We start from the raw sequence: 27,320 nt of genomic DNA on the forward strand, positions 1-27,320 counted from the left end.
CTATAGGTGTTGTGTGTGGAGGGGATGGGGGTGGGGCGGTTGCTCAGCCCGCGATTTAGTGAGAGCTGTTTCACTCCTTTAGAGCATGGAAATGCCTCGATTCCATGTACCTTCCACGCTGTGCCCTGTTGTGGGGTTCCTCCGTTCGTCTGGACTTGTTTTTATGTCCCCTTGAGGAGTTTTGTGTGTTTCGGTCAGGAGAGGTTAAGAGCTGCTTCTTACTCTGCCACCCTCTTAACCCGGAAACTCGTTATTTCTATTTTTGAGTTAGAAAAGGCAGAGCTACCACTGGTCACCTTTCCAAAGTCAAGGACGACAACAGAGAGGTTCTAGAATCAGAAAAGATCAAATGTCTCGATTCTCAAAAAAAGTCAAGATGGAATTTTTGAACTATGGGCCAATGACACTGATTTTAATTCCTGGAAATATTCTAGAAGAGGGATGATTCTTAACTTGGGATTTGAAAACTTGGTTTTAAAAATATGTTGAGAACTGTCTTTCAACATAGGTTGGTTTTCTTACTTATTCTTTGTATTTTATTAACTTGAAAAACAGACTAAGGACTCCATAGACTTCTCCATATTGCCAAAGGGGCCCATGACATAAAAAAGTTAAGAACTGCTTCTCAGTGGAGTGAGAGCCAGATATAGAGATGAGAGATCCTGGATTCAAATCTGGACTCAGATACTTATTGTGTGACCCTGGACAAAACACTGAAGCCTAATCCTTACTGCTTTTTTGCCACAGAACCAATACATAGTATTGAATTGAAGATAGAAGATAAGGGTAAAAAAAGAATTGCTTTCCTAAAATGTGTAATTAAAGGGATGGCTAATGAGCATTTAGAAAGTGAAACAGCAGTCTCCAAGAATCAGGAAAACTTCATCAAGAAAAAGTAATGACTTAATTTTCTGTTTGAACATGATGGTTAAAGTGGTCGATAAGGGCTTTTCAGCAAACCATTTCACAAAGTCTAACCTGTAGCCAAAATGACAATGAGGACGAGGAGATAAAGCATTTAGGTGGATTTAGAACTGATGGATCATGCCACAGACCTCATCTCACACCCACACTTTGTTTCCCATGAAGAGACATGTAGGACCTCAGAATTCTGACATCAGGAGATAGCCCGTGAGGGTTTGTCATCAAAGCCCCCCAAAGCTGGAATCTTTCCATGGGAGAGTTATACAGTCCAGTCTCATTGTTTGGGATGGGGGGAGGATTGCCTGTCTTTGGATACAACCTTAAATCTCCTTCTCTCCACATTTTGTAAACTGAGGTCCCCCCCAAGGGGAAACTTAAGTGCCCTCGGTCCCTTCAGTGGAACAGATCCCCAAATGTCAGGTGTCCACACCTGCAACACAGCCTCAAATGACTGAGGTTCCCCAAGCACCCCCTCCCACCCTCACCCCCGTAGGAGCTGACTCACACACTCACACTTCCTCCGCACCCAGCACTGCATCGCTTCCTAATCACTCTCTCTGGCCTGCTCTAGGGATGACTCCGGCACAACCCTAACTCTTGGCCCGTATTTCATTCATCACCCTCTCTGGATGCCCTCGAATGCCAATGTTTTCCCTCCAAACTACCTTAGGCTTCACAAGTCACAGAATCCCACTGTTTGAGAAATGGAAAGGACCCCAGCAGCCAGCTCATCCCACCGACTCTAGTGCCCAGCAAACAGTAGGTGCTCAGTACATGTTTTTTATTGATCAATGGATGGATGAGATGGATAGTGAAATAATACGGGATTATGAGGGAAAACCATTGACATTGATGTTAACAGACATCTGAAAACAAAGTGAGAGGAGAAAAACTAGAAAATGTGGTTTGGCGATCTAAAGTAACACCAGCGATGGCTGTTTCTGTGAAATGCTATCGTTTGTGCCTAATTGCCAAGGAGCTCCACAATGGGGTGCGTATCATTAAGTGTTAGATTAGCGGCTCTAATTTTTATTTGATTACAGCATTAAACTCCATACATGTAGATGTTGCCTTCTCAGTCCATTGCTAATGGAGAACACTCCCTTCCAGATGAACACGATTAGATTCCATCCCTTCTCGGTGCTGGGACCAGTGAATCCTAAAGACAGGCCATTCTCATCAAAACAAGGCAGGAAGCCTAGCCCCGGCCCTGCTGCTGAGCTTGGGGTTCTTCTGCTCCTTATTAGGCTCCATGGCTTGGAAATGAAAGCCTCTGAAAAGCAACACCCAGCAGGAGCTCTGCACCTGACTCCATAAGGACTTAGACATCAATCCAAGCCCCCCATTTTAGAGATGAGGACATGGAGGTGAAAGGAGCTTCATGAACTGATCCAGGTCACACAGCCAGGGAGGGGTAGATCGAGGGTCTTAACCTCAGCTCCTCTGCCTCTAAACAGGCTCAAAATTAATTTTAAAAAGCATTCAGCGGGCAGCTGGATGGCCTAGTGGATGGAAAGTCAGTTCTAGAGATGGGAAATTATGGTTCGAATGTGGCCTCAGATACTTCCTATATCTGTAACCCCATCGCCTAGCCCTCATGGCTCTTCTGTCTTAGAACCGATACACAGTATGGATGCAAAGACAGAAGGTAAAGGTTTAAAAAATAAAAATAAAAAAAGCTTTTCCCTGGAAGTGAGATTTTCTTGCTGATGAACATCTCTAGACTGGAGGGGGATGAGTGAAGAGGCCACACTTCCTCTGGCCAGCGCTCATGACCGATGGCACCATCTTGACTCTCCCAGACCAGGGACTGAGCTCTCTGTATGACTCTGGCCTGCCTCCTGTTGGGTCTCAGAGAGGTGTGATCCAACTCCCAGCTCCTCTGTGGCTCTTGCTCCACTCAGGAGGAGACCCCACTCAGGATGGGGAAGGGAATAAGCACTGATCCAGCACCTTCGATGGGCCAGACCCTGGCTAAGAGCTGTACAAATGTCCCCTTTGATCTTCACAACACCCCTGGGATGTAGACACTATAACTATCCTATTTTAGGGATGAGGAAACAGAAGCAAATGGGAGTTCAGTGACTTGCCTAGGTTCACAAAGCTAAGTATCTGAGGCTGGATTTGAACTCTAGGTCTGTACTACTTAGTCGTCCAAAGAACATGAAAAGCATGGTTTGGGAGTGCAAGAAGAGAGAGAAGCGGGATGTGACGAGATCTGTAATCAGATTGGGGGATTTTAGAGTTCAAGGCTATGGAAGAAGGGCTTTTGGGGGATGATGCCAGGGTATGACCATCTCTGTGGCCGAGGCTGGGCAGAAGTTGCAGAAATGAGTCAAGAGGAGAGTTGGGAGGCCAGTATTGGAGAGAGTATGTGTTGGTCCCTGAGGAGGAGGAGGCCGAGGCTTGGGGAAGAACAGCCATTATCCTGATGCTGGATTCATTGAGGAAGGATGGCGAGGGCCCTGGAGGTTGGGAGCTGCCTTTATTGAATGAGAAATAGGGAGTGAATGAAGCTCCAAGGATAGGTCACCCAGCGATGTGGTGGGAGAGCTTAGCCACGGCAACGGGACACAAAGAATGCCCCAACTCTTCCACCTGAGCCAGTGCTGCCCACGGTGCCTGAGGAAAGGACTGCCCTCACGAGGGTCTACGGCCCAGAGAGTGCAAGAGGATGGAGGGAGCAAGAAAAGGAAAGGCTTCATGAACGATGGAGGAAACATTCCAGAGAGCACAGAGAAAAGGGAGGTAGCTTGGGAGGGAAATGTTAGGGGAACTGGGAATAAGGGAGGGCCAGAGAACAAGGGCTGAACAAGGGCAGGATCACTGAAATGGGGAGCCTTTGATGGGGTGCCAGTGGAGGGGGATGAGTGAACAGGCCACACCTCCTCTGGCCAGTGCCCATGACCAATGGCACCATCCTGACTCTCCCAGGCCAGGGGCTGGGCTCTCTGAATGACTCTGGCCTAGCTCCTGTTTGGTATCTTTGGGTCTAGAGCACTAATTCCATCGCCGTTCCTAGGAATTCGAACTGGGGTTTGCTGGTAAATAAATCACGATGCATAAACCAGGGGTTTGCACACCAAGTTTCACCATCAATAATAAAAGTTTTCATGACTTAAGGGAAAGGCTCCGGCTCTGTTTGAAATCCCTGATGCTGCTCTGGGGTGCAGGGAGCCGAAGGAGCGTCGTCGTTTTACTTGTAAACGGAATATCTTTGTTCTGTATATCAAAAGGGAAAGACATAACTGAACGGAGTCCTGCACAATTTTAACTTACTTTTCTAGCCAAAATGACACTTTATCGGTCAAGTCCTTAAAGCTGAGGAATATTCAATATTTCATGAGCAACTAACAAGCACCTAAGAGTGAAGGGCTCCACAGCGGCTGGGCACGGGCCGCCGAGCGCTCGGCTCTTTTCTGATCGGTATGCATCAAGCGGATACTCTGGAGCTCCGCTATTGTGTAATACTTATGGCTGCTGCGCCTGGGGGCCGGCAAGTGTGTAACTACACAGTCCATCATCAAGAAGGTCCCCTAAAAGCTTATGTGTAAGAAAAACGCCCAGAAGACTGGATGGAAGGCGGCTGGACTACGAGGATTGTGCCCCAGCGGGAACGAAGGGGGCACCAGGTCTGCGGCTTCCTGGATGGGAAGGAAGAGAAATGCTTTATGGAGACAGCCCAAACTAAAGAGGCAGCAGAGGAGAAATTCTTAATATTTTCTAAACAAATGAATGAAAGACATTCAATTCTGGGGAAAGGACTTATGAAGTTAAATGCAGGGAAAACCAGTACAAGAGAGGCAAAGCCAAGAAGGCAGAGCAGTGGGGGAGGAAATAGATGTGAGCTCTCCTCTACAAGAATTCCTCAAAGCTAGAGAAAACAGACCTGTGGGTCCTGAGTGGGACAACAAGAAAAAAGTCCCACGGAGCTACTCTTGCAGGCTGGCTCAGCACAAGGAGACAGAAAGAGGTCTCCCAGGGGACAGGAGTCTAACCAGGATTGCACAGGAACTAAGAAAAGGCCCCAGGCCGGGCACGAGGGAAAGAAGAGCCCAGACCTGAGGTTGTGTCGGATGCACGAATGGCAAGAACGGAGCAGGACACTTTGGAAGGTCCCTAGACTGAGCTATTTCTGAGAACCTGGAAAGACCCAACACTTAATGCATCATGAAAGCAGCAAAAGAGACTCAGACACCAGCTTAGCCCAGACCTCACTCCAAAAGGGCCCAGAGCCTGGCCCTGACTCAAGTCTGAAATCAGGAAGAAGGCTGGAAAAACAAGCAAATCAAGAAAGTATCTAATCAAAAGAGCTGTAATATTGATAGTCCTGGAAGGAAAGAATGACTCCAAAACATGTCCTGTGTACAAGTGAACTCCTAGAAGAGAATATTTGCATTTTACAGAAAAAGAGACAAGGACTAGATAGATGGAATAACTTGTCCAAGTTACTAAAGGCAGAGGCAGGACTTCAGCTCAAGCCCCTCTGGTTCCATCCAAACCCAATGTCCTTTTCCAAGGTATGACTTTGCCATTAAGATCAAGACTAGAGGGTTAACTAGGTGGCTCAGTGAACTGAGGGCCAGGTGTGGAGACGGAAAGTCTTGGGTTCAAATCTGGCCTCAGACGCTTCTTAGCTATGTGACCCTGGGCAAGTCACTTAACCCCTTCTTTCTAAGGAAGGAGAACAGTAATGGCCTCATTGCCTAGCCCTTACTATTCTTCTTCCTTAGGACCAATATATAATATTAATTTTAAGATGGAAGGTAAGGGTTTAAAAAAAATCATTAAGACTAATTCTGATAAACAGCCCAGACATAGTAAGATCATAATAAGAGTTTTGGTTCCCAAATGGGTCAGGTAGGTTTATTGTTTTGCATGGTCCAATGCTCAGGGATGTCATTCATCAGAAAGGGTACCAGGCACCCAGATGGTCCAGTTCATGTCCCCCATCATCAAAGCACATGATGTAACAAATAGGAGACAATGGCATAATCTTCATATTCACAGACTATCAAATTCTAGCTTCAGAAATGATTCAAGGCAGAACTTTTCGTTTTAGCCCATCAACCTGAATAACTAACTTTCTAAATAGATAATTACTTAGTAAACATTATTTAGGATGTGTGGGAGAAGATATATCTGTTCATACAAAAAGCTCCCACCCTCTTCCAAATTAATAACTTATAGAAAGTAGAAAATAAATGGAAATTAATTGCTCCTACACTTATTAACTTCATTTGGCAACAGAAATGCCGCCGCCCCCTTTTTTTGTTCTAAAATAGATTTCAGTAATGAGATCTAACAAGCAGTGCAATCGTGACAAAAGCCAAATGGTGGTGAGTAAATGGGAATTAAAGAGCAGAGGGCTATTTTAATCATCTGGCATAAGCAAGAGTTCACATTTTTTTCTGTCCTATTGTTTTTATTGATTTTTTTAAAACATTTTTTTTTAAATTCAGTTCCAAATGCTCTTCCTTCACCGTCCCCTCCCTCGGATGGCAAGCAATCAGGTAGATTTTACATGTGAAATCATGTAGGATATTTTTTCATATTAGTCATTTTGTCGAAGTGATCTTGGACAAACAAAAAAGTGAAGAAAGAAAGTGAAATATTGTCTGTTTCAGGCAGCATTCAGACTCTGTCAGTTCTTTCTCTGGCATTTTTCAACATGAGTCTTTGAGATTATCTTGATCACTGAATTGCTGAGAATAGCTAGATCATTCAAAGAGTTAGCATTTTAGTATATATGCTGGAGACTCAGGAGCAAGATATGGTCATTTTCTCTTATTTTTCTTATTTCTATTTTTCATTTTCTATTTATTTTTAATTTCCTCCTTATTCAGGAGGAAATGACCAAGTAGGAATAAAAAAGTGTGAGTGATCAGAACTAAAAGAAAAAGACAAGGCAGACTAAAGACTATTCTTGAACCCAGAATCTTCAAAAATGAAAGCAGAGTGACCTATGGGAACTTTCCTGGGCTGTAGAACCAGAAGAGATTAAGGCAAGGGGAGAAGTTTAGAATTTCTTCTGAGAGACAAATGAGCTTTATTTTATGCATAGACCAACATGTAAGGAAGCATTTTCTCATGGTGGGATTTGGAGGAAGTCGTTTCATCTGCTTGTGCCTTCGCTTCCTTATCTGTGCAATGACATGCCTGTGATCCTAACCACCAAGGTCTCTTCTAGCACTAACAACCCGTGAGTCTATAAACAATGAGACAGCCATTACTATATATTTTTTTAAAACTTCATTTCTGCTTATTATTTTTACCCTATCAGTTAATTTCTTAAAAAAACCTTTACTTCCTATCTTAGACTCACTACTGTGTATTGGTTCCAAGGCAGAAGAGCAGTAATGGCTAGGCAATCCAGGTTAAGTGACTTGTCCAGGATCACACAGCTAGGGAATGTCTGAGGTCAAATTTGAACCCAGGACCTCCCATTTCTAGGCTTGGCTCTCAATCCACTGAACCACCTCACTGCCATGCAGTTCATTTTTCATTTGTAGCCCCAGTGACCAGCACAGGGCCTGGCACCCAGCAGGTGCTTAATAAAGTATTTATATGTCTAATTATAGTTATTAATAATGAAAACTTTTAGCAAATCTCTAAAAATGGTGGTTACGCTTATGAGCTTACTCTGGCATAATAGAGAAGGGAGAGAAATTGAAACCTGATTCCATTTTGCCATGGGCCAGGACATAGAAGAGCTTATGTAGTCAGCCTCTCCTGAAAACCTGAGAACAATCCTCTTTTCTTTATCTTGTCTTTTTTTGGAAGTGAGAGGAAAGTGGGCTATAATTCACCTTTTGGAATGCATGAATTATCTGATAATAAGAAAAACATCCCAGTGCTACAGCTTGACTCCCAATGTTCTCTTCCTCAAAGAGCTTGTAGAATTGTAATATTTGGGTCAAAACAATTACCTTGCTCTATCTTTCCTTCAGGGGCCATGTCAATCTATTTACCTTAAATTTGTCATGTTTTATGCAACTATTTCACCATGAAACACATATTGCATATATTATAAATATAGCTAATAATTTTGTGAGTAAATATTTCAAATTTTCTTTAGGATGACTATTTTTCACTTGGACAGCATCATATCCCTACAAGAATTTTTAAGAGTCCAACTAGCTCATTCCTCTTCCCATAGGCAGGATTCCACCAAAATTATCCTAGATAGATGTAAACTAAGGATTGACTTTCCCTCCCTTCCTCTCTTCTCCCCATATGGAAGGAAATTCCACCTTCACACTGTACCTCTTCTAGCTTTTAACAATTTTTGTAAGATTTCTCTTTGGCATGTATGTGCCCTAGTTAGGCTCAGAACAGATTTAAACACTTTTCTTTAACATAAATGTCACCGTAAACATTTAGCACTTTATGCAATAGAGGAAGTATACCAAGTTCTCTCCCCTGATCATTTAAATGCCTAATTAATTTAATGATGATGCATAATCTGATACAGATCACTCAAATAAGGTGTTTTGTGAAACTGTTATTTTAATGTAAAAAAATGAACTGCCAAAAGGTCCATCCTGGAGATGCATTTTCTCCAAGTACTAGAAAGAGACTTCTTCTTGGGGGTCTCTCCCATAACATGGGGCCACTAATATGAACATTAGAGATGGCATCAGAATGAGATTTCAGAAGGAATGCTTAGTGGAACAGGTATAATTATCAGTCAATTTTGAGGGGAAAAGTTAATTAAGGCAGGAGGATGGACATCATGGGAACACAACTTGGAACCAGGAGGAGTGGTTTTGAATGGTGGCTTTGACGATTACCAGCTGTGAGACGGGAACAATTTGCTTAATTTCTCAGAACCTTCCTTTTTCTCATCAGTGAAATGGAGATGCTAATATTAGCACTGCCAACCTCATAGGGCTGTATGTGTAGTTAGAATTTTGTAAACCTTACATTACATAAAAAGGGACTTGTATCTCTATTCCAAGAAAAGCAGTGTGGTACAGCGGCCACTTATAGAGCTCAATCCTTTGTGTTAACTTGAGCAGACTTTGCAAAAAGGAACCAAAGTCGGGTCCAGATTTGAATAAAAGGAGGATGGGCAAACTGTCTTTGGGAAAAGTGTTTTTCCTTTCTTAATGACTGCAAACTTCCTCCAGAAACATAGGCCTATCATTTTAGGATCAACATTTTTCAGATGATAGCCTAGGAGTCTTATAAAACAGTAAAATTTCTGAGGAAATAATTGCTCCTAAGGGTCATTTAAAAGAAAATGGAAAGCTATATGGCAGATGTGAGTGGGCTGCAACACATTACAAATAAAGAATTATAAAGAAAGAGTGGTGTGAATGAAGTCCACAAAGACCTACATGACAAAAAAGATGATGGGGCCATGCTGAGGCAACAACTAGGGATAACCAGTGGACCACTGGCATGCTCTGTGGGCATGCTCAGGATGTCAGACCTTGAGAATGATACCCAGGACATTCCATGGATGCTCAGTGGTAAACAAATGGGAAGACAAAGGTATAAATTACTCCATCTCCAGACTCCCATGCACTGGTCAGCTCTCATACCTGAAATCCCCTCAATTGTTCATTGCTGCCTTCTGGGTTCCTTGGCTCAAATTCCATCTTCTACAAGAGGCCTTTTCAGTTTTTCCTCCCTCCTACCAATCCCTTTCCCCTCCAGCTCAAAACTACTAGTGACTTCCCTCTGAGATGATCTCTCATTTACAACATATTCATGATATCCAGAAAGTCTTAGTGAAATTTTAAGCTTTGATAAGATTAAAAATGCACTAATATTTTTGGAACACCCTCCTGTCTTGTATTGACCTAATAGTCTCCTCCATTAGAATGTGTGCTCCTGGAGGTCAGGGGCCAGATTTCCCCCTTTCATTGCCAATGTTAAGCATAATATCTAGCACCCAGTAAGTTTTTACCAAATTCTCACTGCCTGAATGACAGAATGGGTTGGCATGAATGAGTTACAATCAGCATGGTAGGAGGTTGTACCCACAATAAGAACACAGATCCCCTGGAGTATCTGGGTATCAGGGTTCATTTTTTTTTTATCCTGGGACTCCATTCTAGGAGCATAGGGCCACAACCAGTAGGCAATGGGTCGCTCAGGGTCACCCAGCTGGGAAGTGTCTGAGCCTGGACTTGAACCTAGGACCTTTCGTCTCTAGGCCTGGCTCTCCATCCACTGAGCTAGCCCAGCTGCCCCTACTTTAGGTTGCAGTTTCTTTAGCAGATGTAGTTTTTTACAGGGTGGGGTTGCTAGCCCCACGCCCAACCCTCCTCCTTTTTCATCCGGGCTAGGGACCGTCCTTAGCCCAGGAGTGGCAAGGGTGGGCGATAGGGGTCAAGTGACTTGCCCAAGGTCACACAGCTGGAAGTGTCCAAGGCCGGACTTGAACCTAGGACCTCCAGTCTCTAGGCCTGGCTCTCAATCCACTGAGCCACCCAGCTGTCCAGGGTTCATAGTAATAATTATTTTCTGATTTCAGAATAACATGGAGTAAGTTATCAAGGGAAAAACCCAAAGACCTACATGGAAAAGGAAAAGATGACAAGAGGAAGAGTTGGAAAAGATTTTTATTGCAAGGGAAACGTTTGGAGAAGGAGTCATTGGAAGCCAAGTAGAGCAGTTCCTAGGCAAAGAGGGCTGAGGGAAGGGAACAGCACAGGAGAAAGCTAGTGGTACAGCAGCTGTATCTTACTCAGGAAAAAAGGAAATGACAAATGGTGATTCACTCCCCTAGAGAAGAGTGAAAAACTCTACAAGTAAAAAACAAATATAGAGAAAATGATGATTGATAATGAGATGAAGGGCATTTGTCTTATGAAGAGGAGGAGGACGACCCACTGCTCTGCACTTGGGGCCCATGGACAGATGGCCCTGGAGGGTCCAGGAGCTCAACAAACTCACTTTCAAATGGAAGAGGCCACCTTGAGGGAAGTGATACTTCAGAAAATTACAGGGATGTCTAGAGGAACATTTGACAGACCCCATCCAGAAACAATGGCAGATCAGATCTGATCATGTGTAATGGTTCTAGAACTGGAGGAGGTGGGGGCAGGAAGAAAGGATATATGCTACTGCAGACATCTGGGGAAGCTGTGGAGAGGTTGACTGAATGGGAAGGAATGGTCTGAAGCCTGGTGGCTGGGGCTGTCCCAAAATAGCAGACCAGAAAAGTAGACACTATACAGAATTAGGCCCCAGAAAGGATGACCTTCTAGGACAGGGGTCTATTGACACAATTCAAGGAGTCAGTGAACTTGAAAAAATTTTTTTACATCTTATTTCATTCTGCCTTAAATTTAGGGTTTCCTTCAACTATTTAAAAACATGATTCTGAGAAGGGAATAGGCTTTACTATATGCCAAAGGGGTCTAGGAGACAAAACAAAGTTAAGAACCCCTGTTCTAGGGCAAAGTCTCAGGTAGGAACCAAGGTGGTTGGTGAGGCAATGGAGGATGTATTCTGGGAGAGGATGTAATGGCCTCCACTGGGACACATCCTCAAGAGACACCTTCAGGCAAAGATGAATTCACCAAAGCTCCTCCATGTTCCCCGAGAACCCATGGAAAGTGCCCTAGGCCAGGCTGCCAAGAACTTAGGGGCTTGGAACCCTCTAGTTCTCTAGCCAGAGGGAAGACAATGTGATGCCAGAGAAAGAACACTGATTTCCTGTTATGAGTCCAGTGAAGTGTGAGCTCCCAAAGGGTAGGGACAGTAAGATTCTGTCTTTGTATCCCCTGTAAAATGGCTTGAATATCACCGGTGGATTTTAATAAATGTTTATTGAAACGAATTGAATAAAGGGGTACTTAGGGGGATCAATACACAGAAAGCCAGGCCCCCGAGTTCAAATCTGACACTGGGTTTAGTACTGGGTTCAAATCTGGCCTCAAACACTTCTTAGCTGGGTGACCCTGGGCAAGACATTCAACCCCAATTGCAATTACTGCTCATCTGCCATGGAACCGATCCAAAGACAGAAAGAATCAGTTCAAAACAGAAAAAGAAAGAAACTAACTGAACGAGGAAGGTAGGAGTATATTTATAGCTTCTAGGTCAGGCAAGATTCTATTTTGCATATTCTAATAAATTAAATAAGCCTCTCATATTAGAAAAAGAAAAGAAGAAAGAAAAACCACAAGCAAAGGAGATGGCTTAGACTACTCCTAGTTCTCCAACCAACTATCTCTGTGATCTTGAGCAAGGATATCACTATGGAAAGAGAGGCAGATCTGTCAAAAGACCCACAAGGTTCTAGTCCTGGTTTCATCACTTACAAACTGTGTGACTTTGGGCAAGACACCTAAAACCCGCTAAATCTTGGTTTCTTCGTCTCTAAATCAAACGAATTGGATCAGATGATCTCTAAGCTCTTATCTTGCTCTGATCCGAAGACACCTTCACTCCCTGAGCCTCAGTTTCTCATCTGTCAAATGAGTTTCCTGCACTGGATGATTTCCAAAGTCCTCTCCAGTTCTGAAATCTGATGGTGTACCTGGGGCCAATGTCCCTGGGCGGCCTGACGCTGGGGTTAAATGAAAGCGTGATGGGGCAGGTCTGTGAGGAAACACGAGGTCTGGAAGACCAGTGCAGTGCCTCCTCTTAAAGCCTCGGCTGGCCACGCTCGTGCCCTGCCCCAGCCAGCCTCTCGGCCACCTAGAAACAGCGCAGGAAGACTTCGGATCCTGCACGTTGGGGCCGCATTTGTGCCTGTTTAACAAACAACCTTCTCCTGCAGAGACATGCCCGTGTGCTCCAGGCTCCCAGAAAATGACAGTCTTGTGTCTCTATTCTTCCTCCACTTCAGAAGCATCGAGCTGCCTCCCAAGGCAGCACATGTTCCGCTCTAGGGTAGAGAATCGAATCTCCATTTCAGGTGCCAGTGGCTGCACCGCCGCCAGATTTTTTCCCATTAAGGGTCTGTCACGGTTGTTAGGTTTACTGAGATAGACACTTGCTCAACAAACAATTCTGAAAGGCCTGATTCTTTTCTGCTGCGGCTGCGGAGAGGAGAGAGGGGCAGCCGGCTCCCTCCCGGCCCTCGGCCCAATCACTCCAAGACTGTAATTAAACAGTGTAATCAGGGTAACTATTACAAACACTGTAATCAAACCTAGGTTCATCAAAGCCGGTTTATGCTGCAGATCCTGGCATAATGGAGGCATGTCTTAATCAGTTATATCTCTTAATTAAGTCTCTTAAGAAATTGAATATAACTATATAAAAGGGGAAGTAAAATAACTCCTTCCTTTCCCCTTCTTGAAATGGAAAAGCTCTGTGAAGCACATGGAGAGGTGGTTGTGTTTTTTTAAAGAGATTGTTTAATTTTGTCCTTGAGTCTGGGGGAGAGAAAGCCCTTCTTTCAGGGCTCCCCCTCAAGGCAGCCATCGCATGTAGACCCCTTGGCTCTGTCTCCCAGGAAATGACTGCAATTTTTCAACCAAAAAATACCTTCTATGTGACAGACATCCCCAGATTAAAAATAGGGGCTTCCGATCTCAAATATTCCTTTTTGGCCAGAGCATTTGGAAGAGCTGGGGATGTGAGTGAGGCAGCCACTCCTTTAGCTCCGTCTGCATCACCCAGAGATTGTTAACTCATTTTTTTTTAATATCTGTGGAGGTCAGCTGAGTATTTTTCTATTTTTTTCTCATTCACTTATTGGGATTAGAGACCCTACAATGGGGATGTCACAGAACAAGAGCTTTACTGAAATCCTTGGCCATTATAACTGAGGCCATCATGACGGACCCTGACCCAGAAACCCACTGGCAGGGGAAGGAGAGGATGCTGTGGACCACAAAGTGACTGGGAGGTGAACCATAACCTAAACTGTAATTTTAAAAAGCCAACTACAGAGAACTGTTTGATTTGATTTATAGTCTTTGTAAATAAATACAAAAGTTTTCAAAATTAGGTCTGTTTCTCTAAAGAGAGGCAGGAGAACACAGTAGATGTAGCGAGTCGGCCTCAGATCCAGGTAGGTCAGCATTCAAGCCCTTCCAGTGACCCATCCACACTGGCTGTGGGACCCTGGGCTGTGAGGCCCAGCTCAATTACAACACCAGAATCTCCAGACAACAAATAAATCATGGGTCAAGACCAAAAAAATGTAAATTTTACTCTAAGATACCTTGTCTGAAAGGCAATCTTATCAGTCTCCAACTTCTTGCTAGATATCTGTTGGGCAGACTCTTCTTCTCATGGTCGTTGAATTCTTTGGAGAGTAGCCCAGACTGGCCCATCTTTGTTCCCCTCTAGGGTGTGCTCCTAACTTTTCAGATTTCTACATGACATCCCTGACCTCCCCTTTGCATGTCATCTTCCCCCATTTAAACGGAAGCTCCCCGAGGGCAGGAACTGTCTTTTTCTTTTTTTCTTGGTTTGTATCCCTAGCACTCAGCACGTATCCTGGCACCTAGGGAGTGCTTAATCAATCTCTGTTACTCACCTAGCGATATATGGGCTGAGATACCATCTGATTCAAGGTTTATTTATATAATGATAACCTCTGTGGTTTTAAAGTACTGAGGAATCTTAGGGTCTCCTAAGTTGAATTTCAGAGAGTCCTGCTTTCTGCCTTGCTGCTGCCCCCTCAAAACAAACAGGTCCCTCCTTCTAATAGGTAGATTTGTTGTTTCTCTCAATTAGAATGTGAGCCCCTTGAGAACAGGACTCTCGCTTTTCTTTGGAATCAGCACCACTTAGCATGGTGCTTGGTGCATAGTAAACTTTTTTATTCATCCATCCATCAATGCATCCATCAATGCATCCATCCATCCATCCATCCATCCATCCATCCATCCATCCATCAGCAAAAAGCCACCTAGAACTTGGTGTTGGCTGAAGTTCTAGGGAGAAGAAAATCCAACACTGATGGCCAGGAGATGCAAAATGTGTATAAATAATTCAACTTCAGCCATATTCCCAGGGAGTTGGGGAGGAAAGTTCTTACCAGCTGAATAAGCAAGCTAATTAAGTCTGTCAGAGGTTTATTCACAAGCAGAAGGTCCTCGGCAGCCTGAGTGTCCCCTCCTGTACCACTCTTCTGGGCCTTTAATGGGAGAGAGAAAAGACAAGGTCACCTTTCCAGGTCCATTGGCTGGCATGACTGAATGGGAACGAAGAATTCAAAAAGATGACATTCATCATTCTTAGAAATAAGTAAACAGAAGGTACTCATGAAGTGTTATTGTCCTCTGTGCCCATGAGAATGGGCCAAAGAAAATGTAAGTAATTTCATCTAAATATAATGTAACCTCCCTTCTTGGGGAGGTGGGGAGAAGGGAGGGAGAGAGAAAAAAAATTTACAGATTTCCAGATTGCAAAGTAGCTAAAACAGGACCACTTGAGGCAGAGGGAACATTCAATGGTTCTATGAATGTTTTAGAAAATCAACAGCTTGATTATAATATGTAGTTTTATTAGAAGGTTAATATTTTTTAACTGCTTAATTCTCATTTTCCTTCTAATTTATCATTCATTATTCATGGTATTTCATGTGGTTTCTGCCCCCTTTCTGATTAATAAAAGGTGGTGGGAGCATAACTCCCACCCCATAAATAAATGTCAACCAAAGAGATACATTCTACTGAATATGCCCTCTCTATAGGCTTGAACACATTGGAGTAATGAGTCAAACAAAATTTGAAGATTCTTTTATGTGCATCTATGTTTTCTATGGACATCTTGTATGTAATATTTTATATATATACATTTCCCCACAAACATACACACAGATGTAGGTATTTTACCTATAAACATAAATGTATATATGCATGCAAACATATGTGTTACTATCCTAGTAACTACAAACACAAATTGGTTGACCATCAATAGGAGGGACAAAAGGAAACATGAAAATGAAAAGTAAATGTCATGGATTTTGTCTCTATTCTCATAAGAGTTTTATAATAAACATTTACATAAAATGAATGGGTGCTTTTGATTTCTGAAACTGAATTATTTGAGATGGAGGAAGCTTTTACTTATCTATTATGTAATTTTTAGAAATTATACTTTTTATGCCCATTCTAGAACTATGTTTTTATTTCCCTTCAGAGAAGATTAATCCATTTTGGGCCAAGCCCTCTGCTGGAGCACATCAGGCAGGTCCTCTCTCTAGGAAGCTCAGGGGTTCATTGCCTCAGGCTGAGCAACAGGATTTCTAATATCCACTTTCCTTGATTAAAGGCATTTGATTAAGAATGTTTGTTTGTGGAAATAAAGTAGATGCCCATCAACTGCAGAATGATTAAACAAATTGTGGCACATGTTTTAATTCCTCATAAAAATAGTTAATATGAAGAATTCCCAGAATGGGGAAGACTTGTATGAACAGATGCAGAGGGCACAAGGCAGAAGCAGGAAGACAAAATATAGAAAGACAACAAGGTAAAGAGAAAGAACAATTGAAAGTGAATGGGGCATTTACTGGGATTGAGAGCAAGGCTTGGAGATGGGAGGTCCTGGGTTCAAATCTGAACTCAGACACTTCCTAGCTGTGTGACCCTGGGTAAGTCACTTTAAACCCAATTTCCTAACCCCTTACTGTTCGTCTGCCTTGGAATTAGTTCTCAGTATTGATTCTAAGACATAAGGTAAAGGTTTACAAAATAAGCTGAAAGTAAATGCTGTGATGCTCATAACCAAGTTCGGCCCCAGAGAAGAGCTGAGAAGAGGCACCGGCTCCCTTTCCTGGCAGAGAGGGGGCAGCCAGGGTACTTGATGGCATGATTCTAAAGCACAGGTAAAAGTGTTGTTTCATTTTGCTGAACTGTTTTCCATCTCTTTCTTTTCGACTCTTGGTTACAAGGGATGGGTCACCAGGTAGAGGAGATGTGAGAGGATTAATCAGTGCAAGTGATGTAAAAAACAACAAAAAGGCAATAAAAATAATAAGAGATTCCATGTTTACCTGATCAAAGAAAATTCTTCTTCTAATTACATGTACTTACTTCTGGACTGAACAAATTCATGACACCTACAGACCTTGAACCTTTTCTGCTGGATTATTAGCTAATGTTTGTAATTATATTAGAAAGGTGGAGATTTCTCATAGAAAAGCCTGGGCAGCGCTGACGTGGAGGTCCCTGCTCCACTTTCAAATTGCAGTTGGTAGTGACCAAGTCTGGTTTTGTTTTTTAAACCCTTAGCTTTCATCTTAGAATCAATACTGTGTATTGGTTCTAAGGCAGTAGAGCAGTAAGGGCTAAGGAATGGGGGTTAAGTCACTTATCCAAAGTCACACAGGTAGGATGTGTTCGAGGTCACATTTGAACCCAAGACCTCTCCATTTTAGGCCTGGTTCTCACTCCACTGAGCCACCTGGCTGCCCCTATTGCTTTTCTTTATCCTTGATAGGAAATGTGAATGAGAGAAGTAGAAGAAAGAAAGAAATTGTGCGCTTCTCCTTCTCTAAAGGGAGCAGTGTTAGGGGTAGAGTTAGAGCCTTATTTCACCAAAACAAGGAAGCTGTGGGATAGAATGAAGGCACTTGATTTGGAGGGGGAAGAAACTAGTTCTATCAAGGGGAAAACTAGGTGAGCTCAGGTCAGGCATTAAATCTCTTTGGTCTTCCCTCTCTCCATGGACATTGTCGGGATGATATGGCTCAGACAAGCCATCTCCCAGGGTTCTCAGGAGAGAAGCACTCTGAAAACTTCAGGTGTTCCATAAATGTAAGTTTTTCTTTACTGCTCTAAAAACCAATAAGCTCTCTTTGTGTCACAGTATCAAGAACAGAAAGAAAGATCTGGTCCCCGTTAGAACAAATTATCCATAGTGACACCCCAAATTATCCATAGTGACACGGGTGTGTAGAACTAGCCACAAAACGGAGGCCCCATTGATTGGGAACTTTCTATCACATGGAATATCAATGTAATTGACACTGCTGTCCCAAGAAATCATAAGTGAGGAATGCATAAGAACATGAGAATATCTGTATGAACTGAAATAGGGTAAAGTAAGCAGAACAAAACAAGAGACACAAGGACTACAACTATTTAAATGAAAAAACAAACAAACAATGAACTGAAACAAAACGTTCCTCCTCTCCCTGCAGAGGTGGGGGACAGTGGATGTAGAATACCTCATACACTGTCAGATGTGCCTGATGGATCAGTTGGTTTTCACAATTCTCTCTTTTTTCTTTGATAAAGAGGAAGAAGGTTCACTGAGCAGGGAAAAGAATATATGCAGAAATGACTGATATAAAAATAAAGGCCATTATTAAGATGTAAAAAAAAAATCACCTTTTAGCTTTGGCCTACCTTTTCACCTACTGAGATATGTTTGGATCCTGACTCAATTATATCTAGTGTATGAAATATTTCTCCCAGCTTTGTGTCATCTGCATATTAGATAAATATGCCATCCAGGTCCTTATCAAAGTCACTGTTAAAAATCAGCCATACGATGATCCAAGACATTTCAGAAAGACTTATGATGAAAAATGCTATACACCTCCACTGTGATGCAGTCTGAATGCAGATCAAAACACACTTTTTAAAAACTTTATTTTTCTTGTTTTTTTTGTCTGTGTTTTCTTTGTCTGTGACATATGGAAATATGTTTTGAATGACTGCACCTGTATAATCTATAACAAATAGCTTGCCTTCTCATTCATTGTAGGGGAGAGAAGAGATGGAGAGAGAGAATTTGGAACTCTAAATTTAAAAAAAGAATGTTTAAAATTATTTTTACATATAATTGGAAAAAAAATATCTGAAAAGAAAAAAAATCTATGGACCCAAACCATTAATAACCAAAAGAATGCTCCAAATCACTAATAATGAAATTGAGATATTATTTGGAAAGTGCTTAGCATATTGCTTGGCAGGTAGTAGGTGTTATATAAATGCTCATTCCCTTCCCTCTTTCTCTCATAATAAGAGAAATGGAAATTACAAAAAAAAAAAAAAAACAACCACCAACAACAAAAAACCCTTAAGGTTTTGTCTCACACCCTTGAAATCGGCAAAGATGACAAAGGATAAAAATTGTTAAAGGTTGGAAATTTTGCTTTCAGAAGCAAATGCAAAATGCTGTTTGGCATTCAAAGTCCTTTTAAAATTTATCCTCTACCCCAACACCATCTTGACATCTATCTTATACCTCATTCCCTGCCATATCCTTTCCTTGGCTTCTTTCACTTCCAATTCCTTGTCTTCTAAAGAGTATACTCGGGGAAACTAAGGTCATGTAAAAAACAAGACATCAATAAAAACTTATTTTAAAAAAGCTATGGGATATGGAAAGATTATATTAGCAGCCTCCTTCCACGTGGGCACCAATCGATCAGATATCCCCACTCATAATCTTCAATCTTTCCCTTTCTCTTAGCTGCTTCTCTACTGCCATCAATGTCTCCCCATCCTAAAAAACACTCCTCACTTAAATGATCCAATCCTCCTGGTTATCATCCTATAGCTTGCCTCCCGTTTGTGGCTAAAATGTTTGAAAAGGCCATCTAAAAAAATGTCATTACTTCCTTTTTCTCTCATTTTCTTTGCTCTTTGCAATCTGGCTTTTGACCTTATCAGTTACCAAAGATCTTAGTTGCTCAATCAAATGGCTTTTTCCCAACCTTCCTTCTTGAATTTTCTATAGCCTGTGCCAGTGCTGAACCTTCTTTGATACTCTCATCTCTCTTGGTTTTCATGACACTGCTCTCTTCTGATTCTCCTCCAACTGTCAGCTCCATCTAAGTCTACTTTACTAGACTTCCATCTAAGTCTCATCCATTAACCTTGGGTGTCCCCCAAGGCTCTGTGTTGGGCCCTCTTTTCTTCTCTCTCCATATTATGTTACTTGATGAATCTTGTTAGTTCTCATGGATGAGTCATCATCTCTATGCAGATGATTATTCAGTCTTAACATCTGACCCCTTGAGCTAGATGTCTTTATAGTAATATATATATATATATATATGGATTTTCTATAATCACTTGGGATTGTATATTTGGGGGGGATTATGTAGATTTTTATACTATTTATGAACTTAGTTGGAAGCAATTTTAATCCCCTAAAAAAGGCAGGTAATAAATGTTGTTTTACAAATATGAAAAACAAACAAAAAAAGAGGTCTGATCTCCAATGCCTTGCATATGGATGTCCCCCTAAATCTAAACTCAACATATCCAAAAGAGAACTTATTATCTTTACCCCCAAACCCTCTTCTCTCCCCTCTTCCTAACTTTTCTCTTACTGCCCAGGCCACTGGACTCCTCACTCACTCTCACCTCCCATATCTAATCTATCACCAAGGCCTGTCCTTTCTGCCTTGTAACATAGGTTCCCTTTACTCCTCAGACATTCCGCCTCTCTGGGATTAATTATCTCATCACCTCATTTCAAGACTATTGTAATAACCTTCTGGCTGAATTCCAGTCTATTCTCCACTTAGTTATCAAGTCAAAATTCTTAAAGAGCAGATCTATCTCAACATGTTCACATACTCTAGTGGCTCCCTATTACCATTAGGAACAACAATAAAGCCCTTAAAAAGTTGGCCCCTCACAACCTCTCCAGTCTCCTGGTACCTGACTCCTCTGAGACCCAATGACATTGCTATTTGTCCCGCAGGACACTCCATGAATTTTCACTGATGGTCTCCCATGCTTGGAATATTCATTCTCTTCTCCTCTATCTGTCTTCCTTGAATTCCTTCAGGCTTGTTGATAGATGGGAAATTCCCCCCATCCACATAGATTGGACATTCCCCTGAAAGAGAGGGCACTGAGAGGGCACGGGTCAGAGAAGGGACTCAGAAAAAATGGGCCGAGGGCTTCATAAATACTTGCTGATCTGACTTTCTAAAAACCCACAACTGTTTTGTTGTTTTGTTTTTTGAGATTCACAACATGCTGGCCAGTAGGAAGAGATGTGTGTTCAGGTTCTGACTCTGATGCTTCCGACTAGCTTGACTTTGGTTCTTGGAATGCTTATTTTTCAAAGCAAATGTAGTTTGCACATTGAGGAAAATCCTAGCTCTGGGCCTTGAAGAAAGCTAAAGAGAAGACACGGTTTTAAAAGCATTCATAGTTCACTGTTTCAGGGGACCGTGTCTCCGATGCACACTCCATCTATTTTCCCGGTTGCACCTCAAGACTCAGTCTCAAGTATTTATCTTGGCTTCTTTCAGGACTGGCACCAGGTATCATGGTTGCTAATGGAGATCAAAGGCAGCTGTCAGTGATGCCAAAAGGAATACACAGTAAACATGAGGAGGGGAGCTGTAGAAAGGTAATTAATAGCCCTGCATTCCATAATTGAGTTAAGGAGAATGAGACATGATTAATTCATCACCAAATTTTTACGAATATATAAAAGGAACATTTTTGATTAAGGTAGCAAAAAGAAATTCATGAGTGTCTTCCTAATCCTTTACACAAGGAGATTTCCATTGTTCTGGAGTCCTTCAGTTTCTGATCCTTTTTATCTACAATCTACCTGACAATCTTTCATTAGAAGCATCAAAGCCATTTTTGAGAGGAACTATCTATTGTATCACAAAGAATTTACAACCACCACAATGGAATCAGATATAAGAAATGATGTACTTTTAAGAAAAAGAGATTTTTTTTCATTGTGCGAGTGACAGGTAGTGGGAGAAGAAAACCTAACAATAATCTAAATGTGGGGGCAGCTGGGTAGCTCAGTGGATTGAGAGCCAGGCCTAGAGACAGGAGGTCCTAGGTTCAAATCCGGCCTCAGACACTTCCCAGCTGTGTGACCCTGGGCAAGTCACTTGACCTCCATTGCCTACCCTTACCAATCTTCCACCTATAAGTCAATACACAGAAGTTAAGAGTTTAAAAATTAAAAAAAAATAATCTAAATGTTCAGGAGTACCCGACAATTTTTATACAATTTACCTAAAATTAATGTAGGCATATGTGAAAGGGAAAGTTAGGTCATTTTCATCAGCTTCTTTTTAAAAAAGAAATGACAGTCAGATACATATTAAGTGTTTATGAAAGCTATGCCTTAGTTTGGGGGCCTTGGGTCTCTAGAGTTGTTTACTGTATTATGCATGCAAGCAAATCCAGGCTCAAATCAGCAATAGCAGGAACTATTTTTCTTAATGGTGACCAGTGTCGACTAAACAAATATCCTAGAGATCTATTATGAGCTCTGCTATTGCCAGCCTTGGAAAAATAATTGATCAATCTGCTTTAGCTTCTGAACCTAAAAACAAAAATTCTGTTATTTGCCATTTGGTATTTCAATAGGAAAATGTTAGAAAAAAATTCATGTTTTAAATTCAGATGATCCTAACAGGGAAAATGCCCTAAAAAAATTAATATCAATGGGCAATTAGTGCAGTTGAGTTGAATGTGGAAGTTTGGACTAGGTAATCACTACAGCTCCTTCAAGAAAATTTGATTGTTTGTTGCTAATTGTCAAAGGTTGCAATTTCAATCCTCCAGATGGACCAATCAGCTGCATTTTTGTTCCAATGCCAGACTGCCCTAATCCTTAAGTTAAAATCTCATGCCTGTGGTCACAAGAGAAAACAAGTGAGAGATCAATCAGTGGCAATCTATTGCTTCAAGCAAATCAGCTCTGAGTACCTGTCCTCTGGGTAGGAGGTCAATGGTGCAATATTTGGTTGGGAAGAATAGGGGGGAAATACTCCCAGGCCTCCCAGAGGCTGGGGGTTCTGGGCCAGACTGAGCTGGATCTAAAGTGGCTACTCTGTTCCAGGGTGGCCTGAGTAGGGGCTAACTGTGGGGTACCCATAGTCAAGAGGTCTGCCTCCCCTTCCCTTGGAAATCATCTATCAGGTCTTCTATTCCTGAGGATGGCTATCTAATAAGAGCTTCTTCCTTCTTTCTCTTTTAAATAAGTACGTTTAAAAATGCTATTCAAGAACCATGCCCAAAGGGCTGTAAAACTGCAAGCTCTTTGATTCTGTAATGCCACTACTAGGTCTGTATCCCAGAGAGATCATAAAAGTGGTGAAAGGATCTACTTGTACAAAAACATTTATACCAGCTCTTTTTGTGGTGGCAAAGAATTGGAAGTTATGGGGATGTCCATCCATTGGGGAATGGCTGAACAAATTGTGGTACATGTTGATGATGGAACATTATTATGCTATAATAAATGATAAGCAGGATGAATGCAGAAAAAGCTGGAAAGATGTACATGAACTGATGCAGAGTGAAATAAGCAGAACCGGGAGAACATTGTAGAGTCACAGCAATATCATATGATGATCAACTGTGAAAACATGGCTCCTCTCAGGGATGCAATGATCTGGGACAATCCTGAATCCACAGCCAGAGAAAGAACTGTTGGAGTCAGATGGATACCTATCCAGGGACATTATCTTCTGCATCAATGTATTTACAGTTTTATTTCAGGATTTGGTTTTGTATGAGTGTGCTCTTACAACAATGACCAAAATGGAAGTGTGTTTTGCATGATAATAAAAGTAACATTAAAAAAATATAATCCAAGAAGAAAGAGAAAAGGAGAAAGAGCTTTGGACACTACTTTCCCCCATCTAGGAAATAGGTGTTACCTGTAGAGTCAGCCGAACAATATTTGAGGTGTACATGAGCATGCAGTGTAAGATGTCAAGCAGGGAAAACAGCATTGAGTTTGCAGTCTTGATGTTGCTTTTATTGTCTATGTCCAGGTACAGGGTTGATGTTTCAATTAAAAGGTTGCATATGTGGCGGACCAACCCTGAGGAAAAAAACAAGAAAAATTAAACAACTATGTATACATCCCCCCCATGAAGAAGTATGCCAGAGAAGCTGTGGATAAAGACTGTCACCAGAGAGCTGCATGAATGAATTGGAGACGGCAGAGTCACATCCTTCATCGTGGAGCAAGGAGAAACAGGCTTGAGGAAAGGCAGAACCAAGGAAGGTAAATTTTTGGGAAACTGTTTTAAGTTTAGGTAGAATGGAGGGTTTATAGTAAGGAAAAGTAAGAGGTAAAATCGTAGAAGTGCATGGGGAGGCAGGCTGTAAAAGGCCTTGAATTCTAGGCTATGGACTTTATTCTTTGAGTAACAAGAAGATTTCTTTAGGTTTCCAAGCTGAAAAATTGCAAAACTAGAATTTTACAAAGATTGCTAAATGAATAGAGGACAGGGAATGAATGAAGTAGAGATAAGGAGACCAGGGAGGAGCCTACTAGAATACTCTGGTTGTGAGTCATTGAGGGTCTAAACTAAGGCATTCATGCAGTGATGGCAACAGAAATGAAGAAGAAAAAAAGCATTCTGAAACAAGAATCAACAGCACAGACTTGGTTACCAAAGTGGAATAAGGAAATAGGGAAATGCAAGATGAAACTAAGGCCTGAAACCTGAGCAAAAAGGAATAATAATTATACTAATAATATCATTGGTAGAAATAGAGGAGTCAAGATAGGAAATCAGTTTTAGGAGAGCAATTATTTCAGTTTTCAACATGTTGAATCTGAGACGAAAATAGAATGCTCCAAGAGAAATGTCTAGTAGACTAAACAGAAATTTGGGGTTGGAGTTTGGGAGGGAGGTAAAGATTGGCAATATAGAGGGATCTAAGAGTTATACCAGAGAGGCAATCTCTAAAGTGTGAATTTTCAGAGAAAGTGTGAAAACAGAGACGAGCTGAGGACCGAATGCCAAGTCTTGGGCTGTCTATAATGACGTAAGATGAAGGGTAGTAGGACAAATAAAGCGTGGTACCTAGAATGAGAAGATGTATATTCAAAGGCTGGCTGAACTACTTACAGTGTGATCTTTGGCAAATTAAAGTGACTGCTCTAGCTCTTCCTTTTTTTTTTTTTTAACCTGAAAAATGGGTATCATATAAGGCTTATGGAGTTCTTTTGCTTTTGAAAAGTGCTATATGAATGTATGTTATTTTCATTATGATAAAGGAAAAGCATGAAGGAGGAAATATAAACTGAGCAAAAGTTTTTGCTACAATTATTTTTCAGATTCAAAAGGGAAGAGGAACTCCTTATAAATGATGATGTCCTTCAGATGCCCCTATTTGTGGATGTGCATCAGAACACTACAGGCTCTTCTCAATAAGATTCACAACCAGTCACAAGGTTGGATTAATAATCCAAATTTTTAAAAACGAAATGGAAAAAATGCCAATTGCTCCAAGTAGGCAGGTAGCTGCCCATCGGCACCTTTATCTTGGCCAGTCACTGCAGGTGGACTAGGAGCAGAGCCCAGCCTGGGAAGAGAGAATGGACTACATGGCTCGGGGAAAGGTGAGATACCTTCAGTGATCCCAATCAGCTCTGTGACATAGAAGTGACCCAAAGGACAAAGGAGAGATGGGCACTGGGCATAAGTAGATTATTAATGCAAACCTGCAAACCTATGAGTTACATGAAGATACATCCTGGAAAGATAAGATTAGAAAAGAAATTGGGTTGTGACAAGAGCAAGTGATAACAGATGCACAGCCCAAAGGCTGCAATGATAATAATATAAAGGCTAAAAGTCCTCAGGAGGGCTCTAACACATTGGGCAGATCTTCTCTGGGGAAGTTACAGGAGAATATGGCTACATTAGGACTAGAAAATGAGGATTTGCCTGTGATCTCTATCCACCTTGGTGGGACCATGGATCCACTCTGTATGGGTTCCAAGGAGTAAAAGTGCTAAGAGTTAGGCCACTGGGGTTAAATTACTTGCCTAGGGTTACCCAGGACCTCCCCACCTTAGGCCTGGCTCTCTAACCACTGAGGATGCTCCCTATAGAGAGCCTTCTTAAAATGAATAGTGACTGACCAAGTGGACAAACCTTAGAGCCTCCATGATTCTATACTGATTGTATGATTATGTCCTTGGAGAATTAGAGAAAATAGGATAAGAAGGCTAGGTTGTACAGTAGATAGATTCAGAATCAGGAAGATCAGATTCCAATCTGGCCCTAGACACCTGTTCACTATGCAGCCCTAGGTAAGCCATGTAACCTTTCCCAGCCTCGATTTCTTCACCTGTAAAATGGAGATGATGAAATACCCACCTTTCAGGTTTATTGTCAGAAATAAATGGATAGAATAGCAACTGTGAAGCACTTTGCAAACATTAAATGATCACTATCATCATCATCATTATTATTATCACTGACATATTGACCTAGTATATATTTATGTAATGTCACTAGTAAGAAATATCTCTCCCGTGCCCAGTCATATTAGAAACCGAATCTATGTTATTTCATGAGCGTAAATTTTAATAAAACTAGCTAAACAGTACACTAAAGGGGAAACTGAATCAATATGAACAGCCTGCAAAGATCCATCCGGCCCGAAATTGAACCCTGAGCACCTGGGGACGTATCGGGCTGAATGGGGGAGTTCATGTGTTTTGGGATGACCTCAGGCAGGCTCTGGATGGGACACAGACCGCACGGGGAGGGGAGAAGGGGCAGAGCCTCTCTTCTGTGCATGGATGCAGGTGGTGACAGAAGAAATGAATTGAGAACATGCTGACAATCTGAATAACTGACTCACCAGGGCCTATCCACTTTCTTCAGGGGTTAAGAAAGAGCTCCTTGTAAGAAAAGAAAAAGGAAAAAAGATCAAATGAGAGAGAGCAGACAAGTGCTCTGTGAGCTCGGCGTGAGAGACGGCTCAGGATTTGTGTAAATAGAATTTTGTAGCCCTGAACAACATTACCCAGCATCCCTTTCCTTTTCGCCCCCAAGTTGCATGCTTACGTTGTAGAGGTAAAGGTGTGTGTGACCCCTCTCTAGCTCTCTCTTCTCTGGTGGCCCCACATGGGTGGTCCCAGGAAGCTTCTTTCTTTACTGAGGCTATTACTTTCCTTTTGCTTCAAGTTCTTATTAATAAACTTTATAAAATATAATACTTGGAGTATTTGGATATTAATTTCTAATCTTACATAGGATGCTGAGGGACTGCAAGGGTATTGGCCAGAGACGCAGATGCTTCTAGTTGTTCCCCTCCAGAGCAGTCTGTTAGAGGGATCACCATCAGGGAAAACAGACTCCACAGCCTGGGGCAGCCCCCCGGAGGTCCCCTCTTTTGTCTTCATCATTTCAGGGAGTCTGGAACCTTGCCGACGTCTGAGGGATGGCACTGAGGCCACGGGCACACGCCAAGCCCTGAAATAATCCATATTGCCCTGGGGAGACGGGGCTCCTGAGAGCATGGAAGGAATCCTCGTGTGGCCCCAGAGGACTAAGTTACTCTGTGATTTACTAATATGGTTATATGGATACTGAACAGCTGGCATAACAGACTTCTCCATCAGGGATCAACAGTTTAGTTGGCATGAGTCAGCGTACAGGGCACTTATTAAGCACTTCCTATGTGCCAGGAACTGGGCTAAGCATTGTGGGCAGAAAGAAAGGATAAAGCACTGTGTCTGAGCTCAAGGAGCTCATATTTTTC

General features: G+C 42.0%; 1 protein-coding gene across 1 annotated transcript in view; it reads right to left on the reverse strand.

Annotated features, from left to right (window-relative positions):
• Nucleotides 1-27,320, reverse strand: part of ULK4 (unc-51 like kinase 4) — a 660,820-nt gene that overhangs the window by 187,913 nt on the left and 445,587 nt on the right. Inside the window, exons 33-34 of the mRNA XM_044679671.1 lie at nucleotides 23,465-23,631; nucleotides 14,885-14,983 (exon numbers count right to left, since the gene is read on the reverse strand). Coding sequence (XP_044535606.1) covers nucleotides 14,885-14,983; nucleotides 23,465-23,631 — 266 coding nt within the window. The remainder of the gene's footprint in view (nucleotides 1-14,884; nucleotides 14,984-23,464; nucleotides 23,632-27,320) is intronic.

This window comes from Gracilinanus agilis, chromosome 5 (assembly GCF_016433145.1).
Source record: "Gracilinanus agilis isolate LMUSP501 chromosome 5, AgileGrace, whole genome shotgun sequence".
NCBI classification, from domain to species: Eukaryota; Metazoa; Chordata; class Mammalia; order Didelphimorphia; family Didelphidae; genus Gracilinanus; species Gracilinanus agilis.